The sequence below is a fragment of the Dasypus novemcinctus genome, chromosome 2, assembly GCF_030445035.2.
Source record: "Dasypus novemcinctus isolate mDasNov1 chromosome 2, mDasNov1.1.hap2, whole genome shotgun sequence".
In the NCBI taxonomy this organism is placed as follows: Eukaryota; Metazoa; Chordata; class Mammalia; order Cingulata; family Dasypodidae; genus Dasypus; species Dasypus novemcinctus.
This window is the reverse complement of record NC_080674.1, coordinates 187069213-187095570: the sequence shown is the minus strand read 5'-3', so window position 1 is coordinate 187095570 and position 26358 is coordinate 187069213. Positions and strand designations below refer to the sequence as shown.

Genomic DNA, 26358 nt, shown 5'->3' with positions numbered 1-26358 from the left:
CAAATGCGTGGGGACGCACAGGCGTGCTTCATGGACTCCGGGGTCTCCATCAAAGCCACGGCCCTGGGCCTGCCCAGCCAGGACTAACACGTTGGGGGGCCTGCTGTCACCCCCACTCTGCCCCTGCGTCTGAAGGCTCCCACCAGCTCCCACCTCTGCCCTGCTGGCCTCCTTACCTACATCTGCAGGTGGAAGACAATTCTCTCCGGCACTGGGGGACTTCTCAGGGACGGGGGGGGGGGCAGGTTTTCCCTTGGCCTTGGGCCCTGGCTCCACCTTCACAAGGCGGCCAGTGGGGCCACCCCCGCGCATCCCCCGGGCTCCCGGCTCTGGCTGCTCCCGCCAGCCTGACCTCTGCCCTCTCCGTTGCCCAGGCGCACAGCATTGACGTGGTCGCCGTGGTGAACGACACGGTGGGCACCATGATGGGCTGCGAGCTGGGGCTCGGGCCCTGCGAGGTCGGCCTCGTTGTGGGTGAGCCGAGGGCCGCTCCTGGCGGCGGGAGGGGCTGGGGGCGCCCTGCGGGCAGGCCCCGACGCTGTCGTCCCTGCCAGACACAGGCACCAACGCGTGCTACATGGAGGAGACCCGGCACGTGTCGGCGCTGGACGAGGACCGGGGCCGCGTCTGCGTCAGCATCGAGTGGGGCTCCTTCGGCGACGAAGGGGCGCTGGGGCCAGTGCTCACCGTGTTCGACCGCGCCCTGGACCACGAGTCCCTGAACCCTGGAGCCCAGAGGTGGCCTGAGGGGCTTTGACCTTCTCCTCCCGGGCCCTATGCCTGGTCTCCCCAGCCCCTGGGCGCTGCCTGCGGCCCCTTGCGCAGGTCCTAAAGCCCCTCCCTCTCGCTCTAAGGATCTCCAGGTTGCTCCTGGGGAAGGTAGGGGGTGGGTCTAGCTGGGTGCAAGGAAGGAAGGGCTTTAGAAGGTTCCGGAACCTCCTGAGTTCTCAACTTATTCCCTGGTTAGCCCTGACGGGGTGGGGAGGGGCTGCCCTCCTCTGAAGACCTCTGAGCTTAAAGGAGGCCAGAGTGGGGAGTGGGCAGGGGCTGGGCAAACACCCACTTACCTCCTGGGAGGCGGTTTGCTTCCGGAAGCTCATGTGGAGGCTCCCCCCACCCCCCACCCCGGAAACTAAGTCCTTTTGGGCAGTTCTTGGAGGCCGGGCGGGGCGGGCTGAAGGCTTAGGAGAGGCTCTGTCCGGTCACCCTTGCCTCCCGCAGGTTCGAGAAGATGATCGGGGGCCTGTACCTGGGTGAGCTGGTGCGCCTGGTGCTCGTCCACCTGGCCCGGCGCGGGGCGCTCTTTGGAGGCGGCACCAGCCCCCAGCTGCTGACCCAGGGCAGCATCCTCCTGGAGCACGTGGCTGAGATGGAGGAGTAAGTGGCCGCAGCCCGGCTCGGACAAGGGCACCCTGGCTCGGTAGGGGAGGAGGGGAGGGGATCTCGGCCGGATCCGGGCGCTCTGTCCCCCAGATAGTCGAGGGGCGGAGCTTCGGGGCGGTATGGGGGTGGGGAAACCTTTCTCCCTGATCCACAACCCGGCACTGCGCCCCTCCCCAGCCCCTCAGCCGGGGCCGCCCGGGCGCGCGACATCCTGCAGAGCCTGGGCCTGAGACTGGGGGCGTCGGACGCTGCGCTCGTGCAGCTCGTGTGCGCGACCGTGACAGCGCGAGCCGCCCACCTCTGCGCCGCCGCCCTGGCCGCCGTCCTCGCCCGCCTGCAGCGCAGCCGCGAGCAGCGCGCGCTCCAGGTCGCCGTGGCCACCGGAGGCCGAGTGTTTGCGCAGCGCCCCAGGTGTGATGAGTACCCAGGCAGGAGCCTGAACGAGGGGCCCTAGGTAGCACCCACGCGGGTCTGAGACACTCGGGGGCCACGGACATCGGTGCGTGTGACAGCCAGTGGGTGCAAATAAGAGAAAAGATGCTTTTCCCAGGCGTGCGAGAGAGGGGGTGTGGGGACCGGGGGGATGGCTGGTGCACGGGACTAGGAGCGAATGGACTCGAGCTGATGGGCTCTGGGGGCTGTCCGCCCCGTCCAGGTTTCGCAGCCTCCTGCAGGAGACGGTCATGCTGCTGGCCCCCGAATGTGAGGTCTCCTTCGTCCCCTCCGTGGACGGGGGCGGCCGGGGTGTGGCCATGGTGACGGCCGTGGCCGCCCGCCTGGCCGCCCACCGGCGCCTGCTGGAGGAGACCCTGGCCCCGTTGCGGCTGGACGGGGAGCAGCTGGCCGCCGTGCAGGCGCAGATGCGGGAGGCCATGGAGAAGGGGCTCCGAGGCGAGGCTTCCTCCCTCCGCATGCTGCCCACCTACGTCCGCGCCACGCCGGACGGCAGCGGTGAGGGCCCAGCCCCCGTGTGGGGCCGGCACACGGGCGTCTAGGGGGTCACGGCCCACGTGGGGGCCGCCGCCGCCAGCTCTGCCCTGGCCCTGAGGGTCTCTGCCCCACAGAGCGCGGGGACTTCCTGGCCCTGGATCTTGGGGGCACCAACTTCCGGGTGCTCCTGGTGCGTGTGACTGCGGGAGGCGTGCAGATCACCAATCAGGTCTACTCCATCCCTGAGAGCGTGGCCCAGGGCTCTGGGCGCCAGGTACCCGTGGCCGGGGCCCGGGCCTCAGGGGCGGGGCCGGGCGAGCGGCGGCGCGCGGGGCTCGGTGTCTGACCCAGGGCCGCCCCTGCAGCTTTTCGACCACATCGTGGACTGCATCGTGGACTTCCAGCAGAAGCAGGGCCTGACTGGGCAGATCCTCCCCCTGGGTTTCACCTTCTCCTTCCCGTGCAGGCAGCTGGGCCTGGACCAGGTGAGGGAGGGAGGCAGGCCCAGGAGAAGCCGTCCCCAGGGGCCTCGCCTCCCCGGGCCCTTAACGGGGTGGGCAGGAGGCCGGGGAGAGGTGCGTGAGCATCCTGAGCTGGGCTGGGCCTGCGTGGGCCTCAGTTTCCCCAGACCTGGTGTGCCCAGGTGGAGGGGGCGTGGCGAGGAAGGAAAAGGACGTGGATACTCCTGGAGGCTGGCGTGGGCCTGAGAGAGGAGCCAGGGCTGGGGCAGGGGCACTCGAGGTAGGCAGGCCCAGGGGCAGGGCCGGCAGGAGCCGCGGTGACCGCCCCAGTGTAGCCCCGGGGTATGGGGCCTGCGGGGACGGAGGTTTGTTCTGGTCTCCAGGAGGCTTTTGTGGCTGCTTGGCTCTTTTGCCTTCTCTCCCCTTCTCTTCCTTGCTTGGCTCTTTGTTGGGTCTGCAGGCCACTGGTCCAAGTTGCCAGAAATCTCCTTCTCAGCATCCCCAGCTTCCAAGCCTCTTGGGATTGAGAGGTTTCTGCCTCAAAGGCAGGGGTCCTTAACCTTTTTTGTTCCACGGACCCCTTTGCCAGTCAGGTGCAAACCACAGACACCTTCCTAAGTCCACACTATGCTGTGTATTATTTAATAAATATGTCACACCCGCACCAACACGTCCCCACAAGAATGTGTTTTTGAATGTCTATTCAGGCTCACGGACCCCTGGTTAAGAGCCCTGCTCTAAGCATCTGTTTCTTTGGTTTGCCGTCACTGAAAAGCTCAGATGCACCTGCGCCCCAGCCCGCCCTCACGCTGGCCTCTCTAACCCTGCCTGGCGGCGTTCCTTTCCACTCCGGTCCTTGGGGTCGCACGGCTGGCCTCCGTCTCCCTCTGCTGTCTGCCCCACTCTGGACCCAGCGCGCTCACTCCTGTGGATTAGTCCTTGTAAGGTGTGAGAAGCAGAGGTGACTCAGTGTGTAAACCCAGGTGTGCAAGAAACTCCAGGCCTGTTCCTTTTCTAGACCTGACCTTGATTCCTATGTTGAGTCTGTATTCCTTTGGGAAGTGAATACTTCTTCATGTCCATCGTTTTGGGGCCCCATTCCCCAGGTAGGGGCTCATTTCCAGAAGCGCTGGGCTCCAGGGTGGGCAGCCACCGACCTGGGCCCCTCTTGGCTGCCCACAGGGTATGCAGACACGTGGGAACACAGGGAGATGCCCGCCCCTGCCACTGCTCTCTTGGGTCTCTGTGTCTGCCTGGGCGTTATCCGGGCAAAGAGGCCAGAGGCTGCCTCTGCCTTCAGATCACCCACACCTCCTCTGTCTCCTCTGCCCGCACAGGGGCTTGACTTGGGGCTGGAGCGCACAGGATGCCTTTCTTGGGGAACCACCCACAACCTGGGTCTGCCTTCCCTTCAGCCACCCCTGCCCAGCCCAGGAGCCTTTATCTTGCCTGCGGGCAGGGACGCTTTGCTGCTGCCACTCAAGACCGGTCTTCCCCAAACTTGTTCTCCCTCTCATTCTCTCTTACTCTCTCTGGTGTCTGTTTTTGAGACAGTGAGCTCAGAACGTCCTTGCTGCTGTCGAAATGGGAAAAGGCATAAAAGGAAATATTATTGGGGGACTTTCCAGGCCTCTTTCCCATGCTGTGGGTGGGTCAGTCCTTTTCTCCTAACAGCTCTGGAATAACTCCCCCTTCTCTGGCCCCCTCCCTCAGGCGAGCACACTCAGGAAAGAAGTCAGGCTCTTTGTCAATAAGTTCGCTGAAGTTCAATTTCTCACAACAAAGGCTTATCTGTCTCTCCCCCTCCCAGCCTGCCCAGGTATCTGGGTTCTGCCTTTTCCAGTCGACCTTCACTCTTATCTGGAACATAAGAGCCAATCTCCCATTAACACTGCTTTGTCCCGGACTCTGAGAATTCCTTGCTCTCCAGCGACTCTTCCCAGCTCTTTCTGAAAGAGCAGAGTCTGCTGTCATTTAGGCCTCTGTGCCTTGGCTGTCCTCGCTTTTCAAACTCATAGCACCCACTTCGCCGGCTTTGTCTGTCCCTAACCTAATTATGTAAGACCATTCCTTCTGAGTAAGTGTCTTAAGATGGCCAGACCCTCAGATCATCTGAGCATTCTGGAACTAATAATAGAAGACATAGGTCGGACGGTTATTAATAGGTTTCTTCACACTGAAAGCCTCCTGGGGATTGGGAGGGGACAGAGGGCATGGCCTTAGCCCTTGTCGCAGAGTGGGAATCCTGCTTGGGGGAGGGAGGAAACAGGAGGCCCCTGGTGGGATGCAGCTTTGGGGAGGGGAGCGTGAGATTGGAACTACTGTGAGGGGTCTCCAGCTTCCCCCGTCCCCCCAGGGTATCCTCCTGAGCTGGACCAAGGGGTTCAACGCCTCGGACTGCGAGGGCCGAGACGTGGTGTGGCTGCTGCGGGACGCCATTGGGCGCAGACAGGTGGGAGCCTGCCTCCGGGGGTGCTTTGGGGGCTGTGGCGGGCCTTGAGGGGAGCTAAGGGTCTCCTGCTTTCTGAGAAGGGGGTCCTCTGCAGTAGAGCCCTCTGAGTCCAGCGCCCGTTGCCGTGACAACCGTGTTGCCCAGCAACCAGCAGCATCCTTTTGTGCGCAGGCAGTGGAGCTGAATGTGGTTGCCATTGTCAATGACACGGTGGGGACCATGATGTCTTGCGGCTACGAGGACCCCCGATGCGAGGTCGGCCTCATCGTTGGTGAGAAGGGCCCTGCTTCTCTGTGCCCCGATAGCCTGACGTTGATGCACTGCCTGGTGCTGAGGCCTCCGACTGGACGCCCTCCTGGCCTTGGGGATGTGGGGTCATTTTAACTGACCGGCCGGGGTCCTGGAAAACGCTATTGGGTTGAGAGTCCAGAGCTCAGGTTTCTGGCCCGGCTTAGCGACGGCCTCATGGGCATTTAAGCTCTCTGAGCCTCAGTTTGCCCATCTGTAAAATGAGTCCAGGCTTTGGAGTCTTACATCACCACTTCTATCTGGGCAAATCACCGGAGCCTCAGTTTCCTCAATGCTAAGATGGCGATCACGACAAGGCCTCTGTCATGGGATCATGAGGATGAAATGAGAGGGGCCAAGCAGGGTGCAGGGATGGTCCTCGCTCAGTGTTGGGGACTGAGCAGGGGCGGGCGAAGCCAGTGAGCTGTGAGGGCTCTTCAGACCATCCAAGAGACTCAGTCTTCACTAAGGAGCCACCGAAGGGCTCGAGGAAGAGTTAGGAAGATGCATAAAAGGAGAAATCCCTGCCTTCTCAGAACCGAGCGCCCGGCAGGGAGTTAAGCCCAGGATGGCAGTGGCCATCAGAGGGAGTGGAGCCTGGCTCTACCTACGGGTGCGGCAAGTTTGCAACCAGGCCGAGATCAGAAAGGACAGGGTCCTGGGATGAGCGGGACTCAACACTTGAAAAGAAAGGAGTCGGCTAGCGGGGAGGAAGGCACCCCACAGCTCCTTGGACATGGGTGTCTTAGAACACGAGGTCCCTGGCAGCCTCACGTTACACAGGGTGCTGCTGGACAGGGGGCCCTGGCACAGGTGGGCACTCGGCAAAGGTGTACTCAGTGGCTGTGCCAATACACAGCTGGACAGGCGAATCCCAGGTGAGGGTCTGTGAGGAGGCCACGGCCCTAGGGCTGAAGAGGTGCTGGGAGAGGAAGGAGGTGCCTTTCCCAAGGGGTGCCCTCTGCCTGGAAGCCCTTTGCTTTTCTGCACTTCTCAGCTTCCAGGCCCTGCTTGAACATCACTTCCTCTCTGAAGGTTTCCCTGACCTTCTAGGCAGGACAACTCACCCCGGGCGCTTGGCTCTTCCTTGGTGCTTCTTTGAAGGCACAGGCAGGTGGTATCAGAGTCAGCTGTGCATTGCCCCTCCTCTGGCCGGACCGTGGGGGTCCTTGTTTCTGACTCCTCTCCCAGCCTCCAGCTCCTGGCCCAGTACCCATTAGCTTGACTGAGGGCCAGAAGGCGAGTCCAGGGAGCTCGAGCTCGGGTCTCACACCTGCAGGCAGTAGGGAGCTGCCGCCCGTCTCCCCCAAGATCAACATGACCCCAGAGCATTTTAGAAAGAGTACTCGGGCAGCAGGGTGGGTATGGGAAGGTGGTGCTGGCAAAGAAAGTGGTAGTGGTCCGGAGAGCTTGGGGGCTTGTGGGGTCTACAGCAGGGATGGCAGGGAGGAGGAGCAGGTCCCTGGGACAGGTCGTGAGCATGGAAAGACGGAGGGGGGCAGGCAGCAAGGTTTTGCCATCTCAGCGCTGGGGAGGGCTGGGAGCAGCCCTGTCTGTGCCGCTGAGTGGCTCCTCCCTGTCCGTGTGCCGATAGGAACGGGCACCAATGCCTGCTACATGGAGGAGCTCCGGAACGTGGCAGGCGTGCCCGGGGACTCGGGCCACATGTGCATCAACATGGAATGGGGCGCCTTCGGGGATGACGGCTCCCTGAGCACACTCAGCACCCACTTTGATGCCAAAGTAGACCAGGCGTCCATCAACCCTGGCAAGCAGAGGTGGGGGCGCAGGGCTGGCGGTGGGAGCTGATGGGGTCTCCTGCCCCATGCGTGGACACACACACACACACACACACACACACACACGTCCGTGCAGGTTCGAGAAGCTGATCAGCGGCATGTACCTTGGGGAGATTGTCCGCTACATCCTCTTGCACTTGACCAGCCTCGGAGTTCTCTTCCGGGGCCAGCTGACCCAGCGCCTCCAGACCAGGGATATCTTCAAGACCAAGTTTCTATCAGAAATTGAAAGGTACCCCAGACCTGCATCGACTACCCCCCTGCCCCAAAGGAGCCTAACTGTCCACCCAGGGTGGAACGATGGGGCCTGGGACACGTGGGAGGAGCCCTGAGGGAGAGGAGGGCTGCTCACGCGGGGTCCTGCCTCTCCGTGCCCCTTCCTTCCCGGCCGCCAGCGACAGCCTGGCCCTGCGGCAGGTGCGAGCCATCCTGGAGGACCTGGGGCTGCCGCTCACCTCGGACGATGCCCTGGTGGTCCGAGAGGTGTGCCAGGCGGTGTCCCGGCGGGCCGCCCAGCTGTGCGGGGCGGGCATGGCCGCCGTGGTGGAGAAGATCCGGGAGAACCGGGGCCTCGAAGAGCTGACCGTGTCTGTTGGGGTGGACGGCACCCTCTACAAGCTGCACCCCCAGTGAGTGTGGGTGCAGGGGCTAGGCCAGGTCACCTGGCTGGAAGGCAATGGCCCGGGGGTTCCCTGGCCTGGGAGGTGTAGCAGCAGGGGGTGGGGGTAGGTCGCCTGTCTGGGAGGCGTGGCCAGGGATACCTGTCTGCGAGGGATGGCCCCGGGGAACTGCTGGCCCGCCTCAGGCTCCCCTTCGCCCTTACCGGCTCCTCCCGCTCACAGCTTCTCCAGCCTGGTGGTGGCCACTGTGCGGGAGCTGGCCCCCCGCTGCAAGGTCACCTTTCTGCAATCGGAGGACGGATCCGGCAAAGGCGCAGCCCTGGTCACCGCGGTGGCCTGCCGCCTGGCGCAGACGAGCCGTGTCTGAGGAGGTCCGCAGGCACCGCGGGCCCGTCCCCCCAGCCAGGCCGCCAGCATCCGAGGCCACGGGGCCTCGGTCCCCGGCTTTCCCCGAGAGAAGCTGCACTCGGGGTAGCAATATATATATATAATTTATTTACATTCACGTCCGCTAAAATCCCTACGCACCCCGGCGGCCGGGCAAGGCTGTGTACATAAGGCCAAGTGTAAGTGCGTGAATGCACTTAAGACAGAGTCAGGACACAAGCTTCACACGACAGGCCCCGCGCCGGCGCGCCGGCCAGCCCCGGGCGCGGGCACGCCACGGCACGCACACTCGCCATTGAACAGCGCGGGACTCTCATTGCATATTCACACGCCCCGCCGGGCAGGGCACCTCGGGCCTGGGGCCTGGGGGGGGAGCGGGAGGAAGGAGCTGCCTGGAGTCCCTGGGTGGGTGGGAGGAGGCCGGCATGTGAGAAGCGGGTGGGAACCGACACCGGGGCACGGGGCCGTGAGCGAGACTCGGGGCGCACGAGCGTGAGATGCGGGCGGGGCGAGCGCGCGGCTCGGGGCGGGGCGCGTGTGAGGTGGAAGCACGAGGCATGCGTGTGCACATGCCTGTGTGGTGGGCGTGTGCCTGAGTCCAGGGGCCGCCCCCGGCCCCAGGCGTGCCCCTACCCAGCAGGCACAGAAACGTTTGCATAAGGTCCAGCTCAGGCGGGCGCTCCAGGGCCCCCGGCCCGGCGTGTGCGTGCGTGTCCGTGTGCATGCAGGCCCCCCGACGGGGACGGGGGGAGAGGTAGCATCACACGCACAGACGCACACGGGGGGGGGGGGGGGTGGCTAGGCCGGGGCCCCGGGCACCGTCCATCCCGGGCCCTGACGCCGGGGCCGGGGTCCGAGCAGGCGGCAGTGCCGGCTGGGAGAGCCGGCGGGGTCCGAGGGGGCGGCGGCGGCCGGGGGAGGGGGCCTGTCCGTGCGGCCCTGCCCAGCGCCGTCCCGGCGGCTGTGAGAGCTGGTGAGAGTGGAGGCAGCGTGGGCCCCGGCCGGCCTCAGCACTCGGCCTCGGACACCGTGAAGAGGCCGGCGTCGGGCTGGCCCAGGCCGGCCACGGCGGCCGCCAGCTGGCTGAGGTTGCCGTTGGGGAAGTGCCTCGCCTCCCATAGGTTGAGGATCATGGCTGTGGGGCTGGGCTTGGAGGCGAAGAAGCTGAGATGGCTGTGGACGGGAGGGGAGCTGGTCAGCACCGCCGTCCCGGCCTGCCCGCCCCGCAGCCGCGGGCCCTGAGCACGGGAGCTGCCGGGGGCCCAGGCCCTGGGGGACCGCCCCCTGGACTGTTGCGGCCGCCGCGGCCCCTCCCTCTCTCGGCCCACCTCCCCACCCACCTGTCCAGGTGGAGTTTCTGGGCCAGGGTCCGCCAGTCGGCCCCCCGGCTGCAGGGCGGGTCCAGGCTGGTCATGATCTTCTGCCGAATGAGGAAGGGAATCTTGAAGGCACTGGGGCCCACGAGGGCTGGGACCCCCCCTTCACTCTCCAGGGCCAGCAGCTCGGTAAATCTTGTGTCCTGGGTGGGGAGGGGTGGGGGTGCTGGTTAGAAGGGCCCCCGGCCCTGCCCACCCACCACCTCCTGCTGGGGGGAGGACCCGGGCTGCCAGGAAGCGCAGAGCGCCCCAGGACGTGGCAGCAGCGTGGGCGCTGGGACTGCCTTTGCACCCACAAAGCCCCACAGCCGGGGAGCAGAGAAGAAGCCCGTCCAGCCTCACTCCCCTGTACCCTCCAGTGCTCCCGAGTCACTTGCTCCTGGCCTCTGTGGCTCTCCCTGCCTCGTCGTCCCCGCTTGCGGCCCCGTGGTCAGAAATACCCTTTCCGTACCGCTGCCGGCCAAACCCCACCTCAACCCACCGGAGGCCGAGCACTGGGTCCCTCCCCTCGCTCCCCCAGCCCCGTTCTCCCCTCCTCCTTGCTCTTCTCCCTGTTCTGCCTCCAAAGGCGTCAGTTAGCGTTTGCCTCTGCACCTCTCCACCTTCCCCCAAGAGAGTAGGAGTGGTTTCCAGGAGGAGGTGGGTTAGGGCAGCCTCGGCGGCAGGCAAGGGCGGGGTGGAGTCCGTCTAGGGAGCTTGGCTGGTGGGAGCACCCTCCTGCCCACCTTGGTGATGTTCAAGTTGATGCTGAAGCTCTGCCCGTCGCCCTCCACCTGCCACACCCACACCTTGCAGGCCAGGTCGCTGGTGCTGGGGCTGATGCGCTCCAAGGTGAAGGTGCAGTGCAGGTACTGCTGCGTGCCGTTCCAGATGTGATAAAAGGGGATCTCCTGGTGCGGGGACAGGGGGGAGGGGCCTTCTCAGGTGTGCCCAGCTCCAGGTGAGCCCAGCCCCAGGTGCGCACGGCCGCAGGTACGCGCAGCCCCAGGTATTGCTCCATCAGGGTGTGCACAGCTCCAGACATGAGCCCTGGCTCCAGAGTCCCTGGCCTCACCTGGTAGCTGACGAGGAGCTTGCTCCTCCACAGGGAGCTGGGTACGTCGTGGATGGACAGGCGCAGGTTATGGTAACTGTCCTTGAAGTGCAGGACGCGGGGTTCCTGGATCAGCTGTCCCCCCAGCTGCTTCTCCAGCTGTACGACCTCCTGCAGGCCCCAGGCAGGTGAGCCTGGCCTGGGCGGGGTAGGGGGAGGAAGGGGAGCCCTCCCTGCTGCCCCACTGAGGCACGGGGGCCTCCCCCGTCCAGGGCCAAGGGGCCCTCAGCCCGCAGGCCCGGCCCCGCCTCCCCGTGCCCGGCAGCTCGGCGGGGCCGGCAGTACCTTGAGTGCATCGTGAGTGTCGTGCAGGCAGTAGACGCGGATGTTGTACTCGAGCGAGGTGCAGGCCACCGGCGCGAACAGGAGCAGCTTGAGGCGCTTGGCCGCAGCCACGCTGAGGGCCTCCCCCACCAGGGCGAAGCGGCCCAGCTGCTCGGTGAAGACGTAGCAGGCGCCGGCCTCCAGCTGGCAGTAGTACAGGTGGGAGGGCGCCTCCTCGCCCAGGTGCAGCACGTCCTGCGGGCGCGCCCCGGGTCAGTCCGCCCCGCCTCGCAGGCCAACCGCGACCCGAGAGGCCGGTGGAACAGGGTGCCGAGGCCCGGCCTCCGCGGAGACCGGCCCCGGGGGGCGGGCGGCCTTGCAGGGGAGCCCCGCTCACCTCCCAGCTGCCCTCGCACGACTGCTTCTTGAGGCGCAGGCTCCAGCTGTCGGGGCTGGGCTCCCCGCAGTGCTCCATGGCCAGGATGACCGGCCGGGTGAGCAGGACGCCGGGCGGCCCGCAGCTAACGATGGGACTCAGCAGGGTCTGGCAGCCGGCTAGGGGCAACCTCAAGTGGGGAAACGTGGGTGGGAGGGCAAAGGAGTCAGTGGGCCGCCCCAGGGGCTGGAGGGCCCTCCGAGGGGGCTCTCTCCCCGGCCCCCGCCTCAGGCCGGGGCAGGCGAGGAGGGGCACGTCCTGGTGGCTGAACCTTTTGCCCTCCGCCCAGCCCCGGGCAGCAGGGCCCCTGTCCACACCTCACATCCTCCGGCTTGTGCAGCGTGAGGTAGACCTCGTAGATCTTCCCCCGGGGTATGGCGTCTGGGGGGATGAGGAGGCTGATCCCTGCAACAAAGCAGAGCCCACCGGCCATCAGACACGCCCGCGCCGCCAGCCCCTGCTGACAGCTCCTGGCCGCCTCCATCGGCAAGCCCGGCGCTCTGGCCGGCCCAGCTGTCTTCCCAGCCTCGCCTCCTGCCCCAGCCCGGGCTGCGCATCCTAGAACCGCCGCCCGCAGCACGCCCGGCTGCCTGGGTGCTCGGCCCTCCCTCCCGGCTCGAGTCCACTCCTCCCCTGGCTGCCTCTGGGGACCGTCCCCTGCAGGGCAGCGTGTGCCCCTGCAGGCGGGGGCAGGGGCCGTCACAGCCGCCCCGTTCTGGCAGCGCGTCACACCCTCTCGTCCGGCCTGATTCATGGCTGTCCCCAGCCTCTTGAGGGAGCCTGGTGCAGAGCAGGTGTCAGCAGCTGCCTGCTGGGCGAGGAGCATGTCACGGGAACAGTCCGTGAGTCAGAACACAGCAAGGCTGGGGCCAGGACAGTTATGCCAGGGGTGGTCCTGCCCCCACCTGCCTCCCCTTATGGGACAGGGAACCCCTACCTCCGGAGAGGGAGAGAAGTGCTGTGACTTTACCCCACTGAGTCCGAAAGCACAAGGCGTACTCTCCAGAGAGGAAAGCCTTGCGCTGCACTGAGCTGGGATGGTGCAGTTCAACAGGGAACCAGGGCCCAGGCGGGGAGACCACCCAGGCCATCTCCACGGCTCCCGCTACCCTCCCTAGCCTGCACTGCCCCCTGCTGGTGACCAGCCCACACATTTGTGCAAAATGCCCATCAATGGCAGAGGTCCACCAACTTACATATTCATTCAGCAATCACCCAAGGCCAAGGGCTCTGGGAGGGGAGGGAGAACAATGGAGATCAAGGCAAATAAACTGCAGTAAAGGGGCTGGGCGCCGGGGAAGAGCACGGGGGAGCAGCAGCTTCCCTGGCTCAGAGCTGATGACCACTCAACACCTCCTAAGTGCACTGTCTCATCCTAGCAGCTCAGGGAGTGATAGTTTATCATCCCCGTTTGCAGAGGAGGACATGAGGCACAGAGAGAATGATCTGGCTGGGCCGGGACCTGGAGAAGGAGCAGATGAGCCACGTGCCAGGGGAGGGGTGGGGGGATCTGTGCATCCAAGGGTAACGGCAGGGGGCAGTGAGGTGTGTGTGTCACGTCTGGTGCTGAGCCCACCGTGGCAGCCACAAGCAGAGGCCTGCTTGTTTGGAAAGAGGTCACAGCAGCTAGGCTTCGTCCTGTGGACCTTATCCTGTGGGCCATAGGGAGCCCAGGAGAGCTTTAAGGCAGGGGAGGGACATCACGATCAACTCTGGCTCCAGTGCTGTCAATGTTTGGAGCTGGGGACCCTGGTAAGGGGTTTGGTGGCCCTGGTCTGGGACAGAGGCCATGGGCAAGAAGAGAGACAGAAGGATACAGGAGTTACTTAGGAGGAAGAACGGCAAGACTTGGTTTGAGGACAGGAGAGCAAGTGAAGAAGAGTAGGAGGTCAAGGTGACCCTTAGTTTCTGGCTTGAGCAACTCATCTGTGCTGTCCCGGAGATGGGGAAAACCAGGAAGGAGGAGATTCTGGGGGAGGGTGGGAGACGGTTCTGTTTTAGGCACGAGGAATTTTGAGGGGCTGTGAGACATCCAGATGGAGTTGCCCAGGAGGCAGCTGGGCCGATGATTCCATCGCCCAGGAAAGCTGCCTGGCTGGGGACGGAGGAGTGGGAGTTATCTGCACAGACGTGGCGATTACAGCCCGGGGAGTGGGCGAGACCGCGCGGGGAGAAGGGCACGAGGAAGGAGTGCCAAGGAGCGGCTACGTTTAGGGAACGGGAGCGGGGAGGGGCGCAGAACACCGGGAGCCCATGGGGTCGTCTGAGCCTCGGGCGTCGAGAATCTCCAGGCGGGCGGTCAGCCACACCGGAGGCCACGGCGCCTTCTCTCGAGATGACCGCGGACAGGGTCCATGGACCCACTCACGGGGCCTCGGGGAGCCCTGACAGAGTGTGTCCATGGGGGGTGGAAGCCAGGATGCCAAGGGTGGAGGGGTGCACCGAGCCCCCGTCTGCCCCGCGCCGCCCTGCCCCTGGCCTTCGTGGTTTCTCCACTATTCCGTGAGCTCCTCGAGCGCCCTCTGGGTCCCAGGGCCCAGCAGAGAGCCTGGCTGTCCACATAAGCGGATGCCCGCTGCTTCCGCGTCCTCAGGCGAAGGAGGGGGGGCGGGGGGGCACAGCGAGCTCTACTTCTCTCCACGTGTTCCTCGCCGCCCGGGCCCGGGCTTGGCCCCTGAGGGTGAGCCCGAGGAGCAGAGGGGGCTCTGGGTTCCCCTTCCCGCCCCTGACGCGAGACAGAGGCTGGCCTTGGGGTCCCCCCTACCTGTACTGGGGATCATCAGCCGCCCCCCGAGGAAGTTGAAGGTGCCGTAGGCCACGCTGCTGGTGCCGCGGGGCAGGGAGCGGAAGTAGTTCTGGGTGGAGAGGCGGGAGACGAAGTCCTCGGCCTCCGAGGTGGGCGAGCTGTGGTGCAGCGTGTGGCGGCCGCTGCCCAGCGGGCTGAGCAGGTGCCCGTTGCTGAGCTGGAACTTGGGGCTGGGCCCGTCCTGCCGGGGGCACAGGCTGCCCTGGTAGGTGGCGGTGGTGGTGCTGAGGTCGGGCTGGATGGTGAGCAGGTGGGGATTGTCTGCAGGGCCAACGACAGGCTCAGGCGGCGGCGCCGAGGGCTTTCCTGCCCGGGGTGGGGGGGCGGGGTGCCCTGGGCTGGGGGGGGTCCGGGTGGCACCTCACCCGCTTTGCTGGGCTTGATGCTGACGGGCTGGAAGCCTGAGGTGAGGATGGACGAGTCGGCCACGTCCGAGTCCAGCCCCTCCTTCTTGCGGCAATAAACCAGGATGAGGACAAGCAGGAGCAGGACGAGGCACACGGCCACGGCCACCAGGCCCACGTAGAGCGCCACGTCCTCGGGACCCGAAGCTGCTGTGGGAGAGAGCATGGCCTTGGGCGGGGGGCAGGGGGCAGGTGGACATCGCAGCCGATGGAGGAGACTGGGCGGGAAAGGGCCAGCGGCCTACAGCTCCGTGAGGACGAGTCTGCACTTCTGGGGCAGGTCGGGGGTCCGTCCTGGACTTGCCCCTTCTTGTGTGATCCTGAGCAAATCCTATGCTGAGCTAGAGATTCGGGTGGACGTCGCCATCAGGAAGTGGAGGCGGGAGAGAGCTGCCTTCCCAGCGCCGCCTGGCGCCTGGCTGCTGGGCCACCTACTCTTCGGGGGACCAGGGGAGTTGGGGCTGGGTGTGAGCTCCCCGGATCCCCACAGGGGCGTCCTCCCCGAGGGCAGGGTCTGCCACCTGGTTCCTGGCATGAAGCAGGGGTGGGAGGGTTCTCCTCCTCGTCTGCCCTTCCCCAGCCTGGGGCAGGGCTGCGGAGGGGGCTGAGGGACTGTCTGGAGGAAGCTCTATTGATTTTAGAAGGGTTTTGCATAATGGCAGAAATGTCCATCAGAAAGGAATTGACACAGATAATTAGGTTTTTAATTGAAAGAACCAGGGAGGGTGTGTTCTAGAGAAAAATTCCAACAGAGATCTTTAATTGTTAGTTATGGTCTTGTAATTAACCGGCCTAGAAGCCCCGTGTCCCCTCGAATGTGGAGGGTGGATGGGTACCCTGGGGATGGGGTGGCTGTGAGCTGCAGGAGAGGAGGGTATTGGGTGAGGGGGGGCAATCATTAGGGGCTGGGGCATTTGGAGAGCCTGGGAGATGATGGACGTGGACCAGGAAAGGCTCAGGTGTGTGTTTCTCAGGAGAGGGGCCGGGAGGTCAGAGGTTTTGGGGTGGGCAGGGGTGCAGGCCTCTGGCTGGAGGATGACCCCCTTAGCCGCCCACTCCCCAGGGTGGGGGCTGTGGCAAGCTGAGAGCCCGAGGGGGCAGAGAGGGCAGGGACTCACTGTGCACGCAGAGGTCACTGGTACAGTTGCGGGTGTCGAGGTCAGCGCCTCGACAATCCTCGCCTCCGTTGCGGGGTGCCGGGTCCGCGCACTCGCGGCTCCGCCAATGGGTGCAGTCAAGCCCGCAGGCTGACCACTTGCTCCACGGGCCCCAGCTGCCGTCCACTAGACATGAGACAGACACGGGCAGAGAGCGGTGGCGCCGTCAGCCCCGGGGCAGTGAGCCCTGGGCCGGCTGCGGCCCCGCTGGGCGCCCCGGCTGGGCGGGGCCAGCTGGCCTGGATCCGCGGGCAATGCCAGGTCCAGACCCAGCTGTCTCTAACCCTCCGGTGTCCAGCTGGCCGGATGACACATGCTAATGAAGGGGGGCACGGATGACGCCGGGGGGTGCTGCTCGGCTCTGGCCTCTCTGGGGAGGCCGTCCTGGTCCTGGGCACTGAGGGCTCTTGGTCACATGATGACCCTCCGACCCCAGGTCCAGGCTGGATTCTGCAGCCCCGGGCTGAGCCTGCCCCTGCCCCACACTGCGTCCTAGACCCTGTCCTGTGCATTCTCCCCGAGTCCCTGCCTTGCAGGCTGGGCCTGACCCTGGGCAGGAGGGAGGTGGGGTGGGATGGAGCCATGGCGGCGGGAGGCAGACTGGTGGGCGCAATGGAGCCGGGGCACGGAGATGGCGTGGTGAAGAGCGACGCGGGAGGCGGCGGCCGCTGGTACCTGGGCACAGGGTGGCGCAGGCCGTTTTCTGGACATTCTGCCCCTCACAGAAGGCACCCCCGTTGAGAGGCGCCGGGTTGGTGCAGCTGCGGCTCCGTTTCTGCCAGCCACGCCCACAGCTGGCACTGCAGACGGACCACTCGGTCCACGTCGACCACCCACCGTTCACTGGCCGGACAGAGAAGGACTGGGGTCAGGGAGCGGGGGCTTTTTCAGACACGCCGGCCCAGGGCGCCGGGCCTGGAGGACAGGGGGCGCTTTGGGCTGGAAATGGGAGGGGCTTGCCCCGAGCGGGGCGGGCACCGGGGAGCTCAGGGGAGCAGCCCTGCAGGGGAAGCGGTTCTCCTGCCTGCTGGCTCCACCCACACTGCCATCTGCCCCGGCCCAGCTGGCACTGCCTGGCGCCCCGACTGTCACAGAGGTAGCTCCGCACCCCTCCCTCTCCTGCTCCTGGTGGTACCCCGGAACCCCTCCCTCTATTTCCCATCCTTGGGGCAAGAGGCCTGGGCTGTTGTTGTGCTCCCGAATTTGCGTGCTGCCCCCTCACGCTGCCTTTGCAGTGCCCCCTGCCGGCAGAACCAACCTCTGAGCAAGTCGAGGATGTCCCGCAGTGCGCCCAGGCTCGCCCTCGGCTTCCCCACCTGTCCCTGATCCCCGCCCCGGTCCCGCCCTCCCCGGTTCCACAGCTGCTCCCCGCGCGGCAGCCACAGGCAGCTCCCCCGAGGGCACCTCCCGTGCCTCTCCCCGTGGGACCCCCCCCCCCCCCCCGCCAGCACCCCGGGGCGGGGCCCACCGTAGACGATGACGGCGGCAGAGGCGCTGCGGCGACGCGCCACGATGTTCTTGGCCACGCAGGTGTAGTTGGCCGTGTCGGCCAGGCGGGCCTGCCGCACCACCAGGCTGTGCTCCCGCGTGATGTACACGTTAGGGTCCAGGGACGGGTCCACCAGGTCCTCGTTGCGCAGCCACTCCACCTGCGGGAGGAGCCAGGGCGCTGCACTGCCCGAGCCGGGCGGGGGAAAGGGGCGGGGCGCCAGCCAGGCAGGGGGCGGGGCGAGACCGAGGGCCCCGCCCCCAGCAGCCCCACCCCCCTGCGGGGTGGAGCATCGGAGCCCGGACTCTCACCTCGGCCGGGGGGATACCCTCCGGTGGGCGGCACGGCAGCACGATGCCCTGTTCCAGGGACACCTCCTTGGCCAGCGGCTCCTGCTCGAAGTTCTTGCGCAAATCTGGCAGAACAACACGGGGTGCCCTCCAGCCTGGCTCGTCCGGCCAGCACACTCTCCCCGCAGGGGCCACCGGAGGAGGGGGCGCCAAGTGTCCAGAGGACAGGAGGATGGCCGGACAGCGTCCGCCACGCAGCAAGCCAGGACCCTGAGTTCTCCCACCGACCCCCTCCTCCAGGAAGGCCTCCTCTCCTGGCCCCCCCCCAGCGCGCCTGCGGCCTGGGACTCACAGGCGATGCGGATGTAGGCCTTCTGGCTCTTGGTGGTGCCCGAGGAGCTCCAGGCCACGCACTGGCACCAGTACTCCTCCAGCCCGAACACCTTCTCCACCTGCTGTCGCGAGACGTTGATGCGGACCTCCATGGCGGGCAGCCCTGACGGCGGGAGACGGGGCTGGGGTCACGCCGAGCCTCGCCCAGGCCTTGCCGTCCCCGGCAGGGCAGGTGCGGGAGGGTGTCTCAGCACAGCCGCTCTCGCTGAGCGCGTTGGGAGCATCCCTCAGCCTGCCGGGAACTTCCAGGCGGCCCAAGGGGGACCCCGGTCACACCTCCTGAAGGCCGCCCCTTATACTGTATTGCCAGCAGCCTTTCTCCACGGAGTCCGCTGGAAAAACGCCCTGAAAGGGGCTGCACGGGACTGTTCCACAGACACCTGCACAGAGATGCTTTGGGCAGCAGGGTCTGGCCTCCAAGGACCCCAGGAAGAGGGGGGTCGGAGGGGCTGCGCCCCGGGGACTTTGTGGATAAAAAGAGGGTAAGGAAGGACCACCTCCCTGAGGGGTCTGCAGGTAGATGCTGACATGTGATAATATAATAACAGCTATTAGCAAGGTAATTGCCGCTATTAAGGGGCATAATAATAGACCCCTGGGACGCAGAAAGGGTGTACCACCTGCCAGGCTGTTATCTTATTTAACCTACTCTCTTGGATGGTATTGTTTCCCCTCCTTGGATAAGGAAACAGAGGCTCCGGGTGCGACCGACTTGCCATACCCCCCCAGGCCTGCCTGAATCCAAAGTGCATTCGGGGTGCTCTGCCATCACTCTGGGGTGGGGGTGCCCATCCAAATGGGAAATGCCGGAAGAGGGCGAGGGGCAGGAGCAGGTGCCGCCTGCAGAGGGACGAGCAGCCGGGACCCCTGATTGGAGCGGGGGACCCCTCTCGAGGCTGGACTCAGCCCTTCCAGCCTTGGCCACACCTGGGTCCAGAGAGGGCAGGGCTGGGAGCCCCTGGGGGCTGATGCCCCTTCCTCTAGCCACCCGGCTGGCAGCCAAAACCAGTGTCCCCAGGAGTGAGCAAAGACTGTTTGTTTCCAATTTCTCCTCCTCCTGACCCCAATTTCCCGCGGGTCACTGGCTTATCAGAAAGAGGGAGAGAGGCCGGGCTGCCAAAGCGTTTCTATTGTTAACAGAGAAATTCAATTAGGGCTGCCTTGCGGGAGGAACCGCAGGGCCCGGCTGAGCCAGGCAGGTTGCGGGGTGGAGGGAGGAGGCTGTTTTCCCTCTTAATTTCTCTAACATGTCTTTCCCCAACCCCTTTCCAGGACCTCTGCGTGGACCCCCAGATCCTCCCAGCCCTTGCCCCTGCCTCCCAGCTGCCTCTAACAGATGGGAGGGGGGTTGTCGCCGTGATTGAAATCACTACAGCTGGGTTATTTCTCCCTTCGTGAAATCACTAGAGCTGGGTTTTCTCTCCCTTCGGGGGGAGCTGACCATCTCCCCCTTTCCTAGATGGCACGTTCTCCAGGGGTGGGGCTGCGAGCTAGGGGGCCCTCGCGGGGACTGTGGAGGATAGGGGCCCCTGGGTGCCGGCGACCTGTGCTTCTCAGGAGGAGCTGTGCCCTTCACCCCCCTCCTCCCGGCCTCAGGGGTTGGTGGCATTCTTAACTGAGTCCCCCCGCCCCCCACCTCACACCCACCCCGGCAACCCAGCTTGGGGAGAGCGGCACTAAATTTAAGCGCTCCCGTTTCTTCTTTCTCCCTGTCTCCCCCCTCCCGTCCTGTCACCACCTCCTCTTCTCCTTCCCGCTGCCATGAGTGAGTGCCAAGTCTGTCCATGATGTCCCAGCTCCTGGCAGCACCTTGGCCAAGGTCAGCCTGAGGCCTCCCTGCTGCCGCTGGGGGAGGCTCGAGCCCCACCGCTCTGGTAGGGGTGGAGGGCAGCGGGGAGACCCCTGACCCGTCCAGCTGGGGACCCCGATGTGGGAAGCTGGGCCTTCTCCCCTGAGGTAACTCAGCAACCTGCTGCCCGGGAGCGGAGTTTCTGGGCACGGCTGTGTCTGCACCTGCCTGGTACCTGTAAGCAGGTGCTGGCCTTGGGGAGAGACCCTGGGGGAGGCGGGAGGCGGCGGGGCCTGCGTGTGGGGGTGCCAAGGGTTTTGAGTGGGCAGGGCAAGGGGTTGGACGGGGGCTCTGGGATCAAGCTGGGGCTTGGGTTCTCTCCTTCTCACCAATCTGCTGCTAGTAGCCAATTGGTTTGTTAGCACACAAGAAACGGTATTCCCAGACGGAATTCCAATGCTTGGCTGAGCAAATTCCAGGCTTTTCCAAGCATCAGCAAGTTCCCAGGTCCAGCGTTTACAGGCGTCGGTCCCTTCTCCCTGGCCTTCTGGATGGGGAATGAGGGTAAATGGGGGGACACAGGGGTGCTCTCCCCTGGGCCACCCCCCGCCCCACACACGAATGGGTGGCAGGGGGCTGCGGATCAGAGTTGGCTTCCGATCCCCACCGTCCCGGCCTGGCCACAGAATGTTCATGGCGCCCCTGCCATGGGCACGGGAGGGCAGCCTGCCTCATCCCTTCAAAGCACTCTACTGCTTTGGGTTGAGAGATCAAACAGATGAATGAAAATGCAGACACGCGGGCCCTGGGAGGCCAGAGGGTAGCTGGTCCGGGCAGGCGGGAGCCCTGCGGCTACCGCACTCATGTCTCTGGGATCTCTACTTCTCTACTGAGCTTAGGGACAGGCAGGAGGGGGGGTGCTGGCCCAGGCTGTGACAGCTCATTCAGGAAGGGGCCTGGGTCTCACTCCAGCCCCAGCATCCAGACCTCGTGACAGCAGGAGGGCTCCAGACAAGGGGGGGTGTGCTGGGGGGAGCGGGGCAGTCTGGAAGGACAGCTGGTACGTTCCCAAGCGGGGGGCAGCAGGGGGTTTGGCTGGCCAGAGGGTTCTGGTGGGTGTCAGGGCAGGCCCTCAGGGCGCAGGGAGGCTGGTCCCTGGCTGACAGCTTCCTCTGAACCCTGGGACCTGGCACAGGAGAGGGAGGGCCATGCCCAAGGTGGCGCTGGCGGGAAAGGAAAGAACGCACGATCGGGAGTGGGAGACCTCGAAGCTCCCGCCCGGCAGACGAGGACACTAGGCCCAGGGAGGGGAGGGGGCTTGCTCAAGCTTCCCTGGTGGACCCCCTCACCCAGGCAGTGCCCGTGGGGCCTGGGGGCACGGATGGGGCCCAATCCTCTCTCCGGCTGCGGTCACTCACAGCTCCATCACCCTCCCGCGGAGGGAGGCGGAGCCTGTGCACCTGCCGAGAGCCCTGGGGTGCCTGCGGCAGCGCCTGGCCCAGCTCAGGTACCACGGGAAGTTCGGGGGCCATGCTGCGGCCGGCAGGCGGGGGTAAGGGTCCGGGAAGGGCTCAAGGGACGGAGCCGATGCCTGCGGGGCCGGGCGACCAGCCCCTCGGATCCCTGTGGGGGAGGATGGGGTGTGACCTCCTGTAGACCAGAGGTGCTCGCTGGAGCCCCTGGGGGCCGGGACAGGTCAGATCCGAGGCCTCGGTCTCATCCCAAACGTGAAGGGTGACTTAGATGAATCACACGCTGCCTGGTCTGGGTTGTGACAACAGCTTCCAAACCGTTCTCCCTGGCCAGGGCCTCACCCTCCTCCAGTCTTACCTCTGCCCAGCGTGCTCCTCCCAGGGTGCAAGTCTGCAACCCTCTGTGGCTGCGCACCCGGCGATGGCCCCCCCGCAGCAGGCCCCCGGGCACCCCAGGCTCCCTTCTCCCACACCCCGAACCCGAGGGCCTGCGGGGCGTGACTCGGCAGCCTCCATTCCCTCCGCCTGGGGAAGCTCTGCGCAGGGGGGTCCCTGAACTGGGACGCACCCCTCCCCTGGGACGCCGCCCCCAGCCCCGCGGGTGGCCCAGCCTCCCCGCCTGGCAGCACAGGACCCACGGGGTGCGCGTGCTTGTGTGTCTCGGGCGGGCTGAGGCCTTGTGGGAAGGTGCTCGGTACTAAGCCTCAGGGCTCACCGTGTGCGGGTGTTCCACCGAGGAGCGGGGAGGGGAAGCGAGCCTCACTGGGGTCTAATTAGGAGGAGGACGGGCTGCGGGCAGCGTCTGCCTCTCTGCCAGGCCCGCTCTTGGGGAGCAGTGAGCCCCGAGCAGGAGCTCTTTGTCCGTGCCCGCATCACCCACCTGCCACCCGAAGCCAGAGCTGGGGGCAAGGAATGGGGTGTCCAAGGGAAGGGGCCTCCCCGGGAACCCCCACTCCACTCCTCAGCCAAGCCCTGCCGCTTCCCTCACCTCGACGTCTCAGGGGCTGCCTCTCCTATCAGCCCCCCAACATGCTGGCCCCCGAGGATCACCTAGAGCTCCAGCCACGTCACTCTGTGGCACCCCCCAGCTCCCCACTGCCCTCGGGTAGTGACATTACTCCAGAGCCCGACGGGTGAGGCCCCCCAGAAGGCACCACTGCCTGCTTTGCTACCCTCTGACCCTTGTCTGGGATACTCCTTTTCCCCTCCTCTCATCAATTCTTCTACCTCCATCAGTTCACACGCCAACTCCCCCGAGGAGCCTCCCCGGATGCCTCCCGCCTCACTGCCCTCGGGACTTGCTGAGCAGTCACGGCGCGTTCCAGCTGTCCATCTCTCCACAGGGGCTGGAGCTCCCAGAGCAAACGCTGGGTTCCCAGCGCAGAGCAGGTGCTCAGGAGAGGTTGTTGAGGAAGATAAGGATGGATGTGGGTGGAGGGGTGGGTGGATGGAGGGGTGGGTGGAACTGTAGAGGGGTGGGTAGATGGGTGGAGGGGTGGAGGGGTGGGTGGATGGAGGGGTGGGTGGAAGTGTAGAGGGGTGGGTAGATGGGTGGGGTGGAGGAGTGGGTGGGTGGGTGGATGGGGTATGGGAAGGTAGGTGAATAGGTAATGGGTGGGTAGGTGGGTGGGTGGATGAATGGATGGACAGACAAATGAGCCCACAAAGGAAACAATCACAGCATGTGAGGCTCCTGAGTTCTGGGATCCCCGGGACCCACTCACTCCAAGCTCTCCCTGCCAGCACCACGCGGCCAGGCTGCCCTTACCCTCCCTAGACTGGACTCACATTCAGCTGACGCCTCTGAGAGCCTGAGGGCAGCGGCCCCACTGCGTGTCCCCATCCATGGCTCCCTGGGGCATTTGGCTGGGGTGGGGTCTTCCCTCCTACTCGTCCCCCCCAGAGCCTGGGGACTGTGCGGCCCCCCTGGGGAAAGCTCTGCGTGTCCCCGGGATGTCCTAGGTGTGGGAAGGCTGCCTCTCCTGGCGGCCTGGCCCACGGAGCCGTGGACCCCCCGTGTGCGTGTGTGCGTGTGTGTGTGGGGCATAGAACAGGTTAAGCCCTGGCCTTGCCACTGACGGCCGGGCAGCCCGAGACGGCACGGGCCCTCTCTCGCCTCCACGGTTCCCTGTGCAGCTGCCGGCCTCCCCTGGAGCTCTCCGCCCCGCCACTCACCGCTGGTGCCGTCGGTGCTGCGCTCGATGGCGTGGTCCACCTGGCGCACCCACTCCCCCGTTGCACTTGAAGAAGATCTGCGTGGCGGGCTCGGCCTTGCACACGAGCAGCACGGGCTTGTTCTTGACGATGTACACGTCCTCGGGCTCCACCAGGAAGTGCGGCAGCAGGTCCGGGCCGGCGCCGGACACCGGGTTGGCCGCCGTGGCACTCGGCTGGGCGCCTGCGGCGGGGGGCGAGGGGGAGGGTGAGCGGGGGGGGGGGGGGGTCCCCGCCGCCCGTCCCCGGGGCCGCCGGTCCCTACAGGGGCGGGGGCAGGGGGGACGAGGGAGAGGCAGCCCTGCCCGGGCCAAAGCCCCGGTGTGGGGAGGGCCTCGGCGAGAGCAGAGCGCCCCGGGCTGCCCCGTCCAGCCGGGCCGCGGCTGGTAGGAGAGGAAGCCCACTCACTCCTCAGACCCGGGAGAGGAGCGAGAAGGGGCTCGCCCGGCAGCCAGGGCGCCTTACTATCCCAGCGGAAGTTCAGGGACCAGGCCAGGCCGGCGGCTGCCCGGGGGGCTGGGGGGAAAGCTGGCAGCGGGGTGGGGACGTGTTTTCCCCTGGCCGGGGGCTGCCTCCGGGGCCCGCTTCCTGTGCGATCCCCACTCCTGGCCCCTGCACCTAGTAGGTGCTCAGAAAATACCAGGCGAGCGGAGGAGGGGAAGGGGCAGTGGCCGAGGGGCGTCCAGAGGAGGTGGGTGGCTGCTGCAGGAGGGAGGTGCAGGGAGGGGTGGGTGGGAACCAGGAGGGAGTCTGGTTTGGGGGGGGGTCTGGGCTTGTCCCCACCCCCTCAAGGAGACCGGAATGGGTTTCATGCTAATTTTAACTGAAAACCACAACCATCCCACAAGTCATTTGTTGCTAATTACACAGGTAATTGGCTCTGAGGCATTGGCGAGGTAAAACCCCCAGCGCGCCCTCACGCTGTCTGCTCCAAGCCGCAGGGTCCCAGGGAGGAGGCGGCAGTTAGGGGGTGTCCCTCAGCCTCCAGCCCCCGGCAAGTAGGCCCCCCCCCATCCCGGGCCGCAGCGACCCCTCCCTAGCACACGACGGCATACAGACGGGGAGACTTGGGTTTCGGAGCCCCACTCAGTTCCTGGCTAGGCTGACCTGGGGCCGGCGACCAGCTGCGTCTTCTGGGCGTCCACTCCGTGAGGGACTCGCCCTTAGGCTTCTCGGCTCCCCACCTCCCCCCTCAAACGCAGCCCACAGTCCAGTGGCGGCTTCTCCCGGGGAGCCCGGAAGCTCCCACGCGCCCCGCCCCCAGCACCCACGTCTAGGCCGGGTGCCCTCCTCTCTCCCGCGCACGGGACCCTCTCCTTCCAAGCTGGGAGTCTGCTCCTTCCACCCCAGAGACCTCGACCTGGGGTTGGGGTGTGCCTGCACCTGGCCCTGCCCGCGTCCCGGGGCCAGCTCAGGGCAGACGCCGGGCGGGCGAACTGGCCCTGCCAGCGACCCCCCGCAGGTCCAGCCACCGCCCTGAGCCTTCCCGCGCCTGCGGAGCGGGGAGAGAGCACCCAGTTCTTCTCACACAGATGCGTGAACTCTGGGTGGGGTGCTCCAGAAGAGCTGGCGGCTATCAGTCCCTCATCCGCAACCCTCCCAGGGACAAGGGCTGCCATTCCCTTCGCGGGTAACGACAGGGACTCACCCGAGGCCCCACGGCCACTCAGTGGACCGCCCAGGATGGGAGGAGGGTCTGCAGCCTCCAGGGCTGGTCCCTGTGCTGCCGGCCCACGGGGCTGGGTGTGGGCACAGCCCCTGGGCACCGCCACCCCTGCAGGAGGGCCCCAGGCCCCAGCTGTGTGGGGTGGGAGGGGGACTTGGCCACGCCCAGGGGGCTACACCCCCACCGCCCCTCCCCACTGTAGCAGGGCCATGCAAGAGGGGTGGGGGCCGGGGCGACGCCACGGCGGGGGAAGGCATGTCTGACCCAGCGGAGTGGTGGGGCCACCCCCGCCGCCAGCCCCCAGCGCTCCTGCCTGCCGCCTGCATCTTACTCCCCCACCCCTCTTTCCACCCCTCTGTCCCCCTGGCCTCCCTGACCCCTCTCCTGCCTTTTCGACCCCCTTTCCGCGCCCCTGACCACAACCCTAGCCCCCCCACGGCTTGCCCTTCTCCTGGTGACCTGTTTGGTGGCCGAGCCCCTGCACATCCTTGCAGCTGGGAAAATGAAGCCCACCTTTCCCCTGACGCCCCCCACCCCTGTCCTGGGGCACCTCTATGTGGGCTCCCCCAGCGCCCTCCAGGGGGGCCGGGGCGGGGGCGTGGCACAGGGCAGAGCCACCTGGACATGCAAGTACCCCGGAGCCCCGGCTCCGAGCCCGGGCGCACGAAGTGAGCGGCGCGGCCCCCTGGTGGCTCTTTTGGTATTGCACCGCCCTCTGCCGTCGCTCCCACCGCGGGGAGGTGGGACAGGCCTCGGCCCGCGAGGGCAGGGCTGGGTCAGGGCCCTCCGTGTCCCCAGGGCCCAGGCCGCCGGCCTCCCAGGGCTGGAGAGGGAACGCACGGGGTGGGTCTGGGGCGGCCCCAGCCCCTGCACCTTCCCCGCGCTGCGCGAAGAAGCCCAGGCAGGAGCCAGAGCAGGGCCGGGCAGCGGGGCGGGTGGGGGGCGGCGCCGCAGAGGGCTCCGGGGGGCCGTGAGACCCCCCAGGGACGGGTCCGGCCCGGCCCCCGCTGTGCCCCACGCTTTACCCAGCAGAAGCCCTGCCCCTCGGCGCGGGGCGCTGGGTGGGCCGGGGTCCCCAGCCAGGGGTGCAGGGCTGGAGTGGGCGCGGGGGCGGCGCAGCCTCACTATCGATCACCGCACCAAGCACTGCTCGCGTCAGCCGCCCGCTGAACCCAGCACAATCCCTCAT

The 26358-nt window shown here is 66.2% G+C and overlaps 2 protein-coding genes across 2 annotated transcripts in view; one reads left to right on the top strand and one right to left on the bottom strand.

Annotated features, from left to right (window-relative positions):
• HK3 (hexokinase 3) overlaps positions 1-8434 on the top strand; it is a 22586-nt gene extending 14152 nt beyond the window's left edge. The window contains exons 7-19 of the mRNA XM_004460008.3: positions 375-474; positions 555-738; positions 1222-1377; positions 1561-1794; positions 2039-2334; positions 2448-2587; positions 2679-2798; positions 5131-5226; positions 5398-5497; positions 7109-7292; positions 7390-7545; positions 7709-7942; positions 8156-8434. Coding sequence (XP_004460065.2) covers positions 375-474; positions 555-738; positions 1222-1377; positions 1561-1794; positions 2039-2334; positions 2448-2587; positions 2679-2798; positions 5131-5226; positions 5398-5497; positions 7109-7292; positions 7390-7545; positions 7709-7942; positions 8156-8300 — 2145 coding nt within the window. The 3' untranslated portion in view covers positions 8301-8434. The remainder of the gene's footprint in view (positions 1-374; positions 475-554; positions 739-1221; positions 1378-1560; positions 1795-2038; positions 2335-2447; positions 2588-2678; positions 2799-5130; positions 5227-5397; positions 5498-7108; positions 7293-7389; positions 7546-7708; positions 7943-8155) is intronic.
• On the bottom strand, positions 8406-26358 carry UNC5A (unc-5 netrin receptor A). Its single transcript, XM_058285271.2, is given in 17 exon segments — positions 8406-9493; positions 9661-9839; positions 10422-10586; positions 10751-10900; positions 11075-11308; positions 11451-11619; positions 11807-11894; positions 14254-14556; positions 14661-14849; positions 15818-15982; positions 16532-16699; positions 17325-17505; positions 17657-17760; positions 17988-18131; positions 23465-23522; positions 23524-23687; positions 26295-26358. Coding segments are annotated over 17 exon segments (2691 nt in total). The 3' UTR covers positions 8406-9327.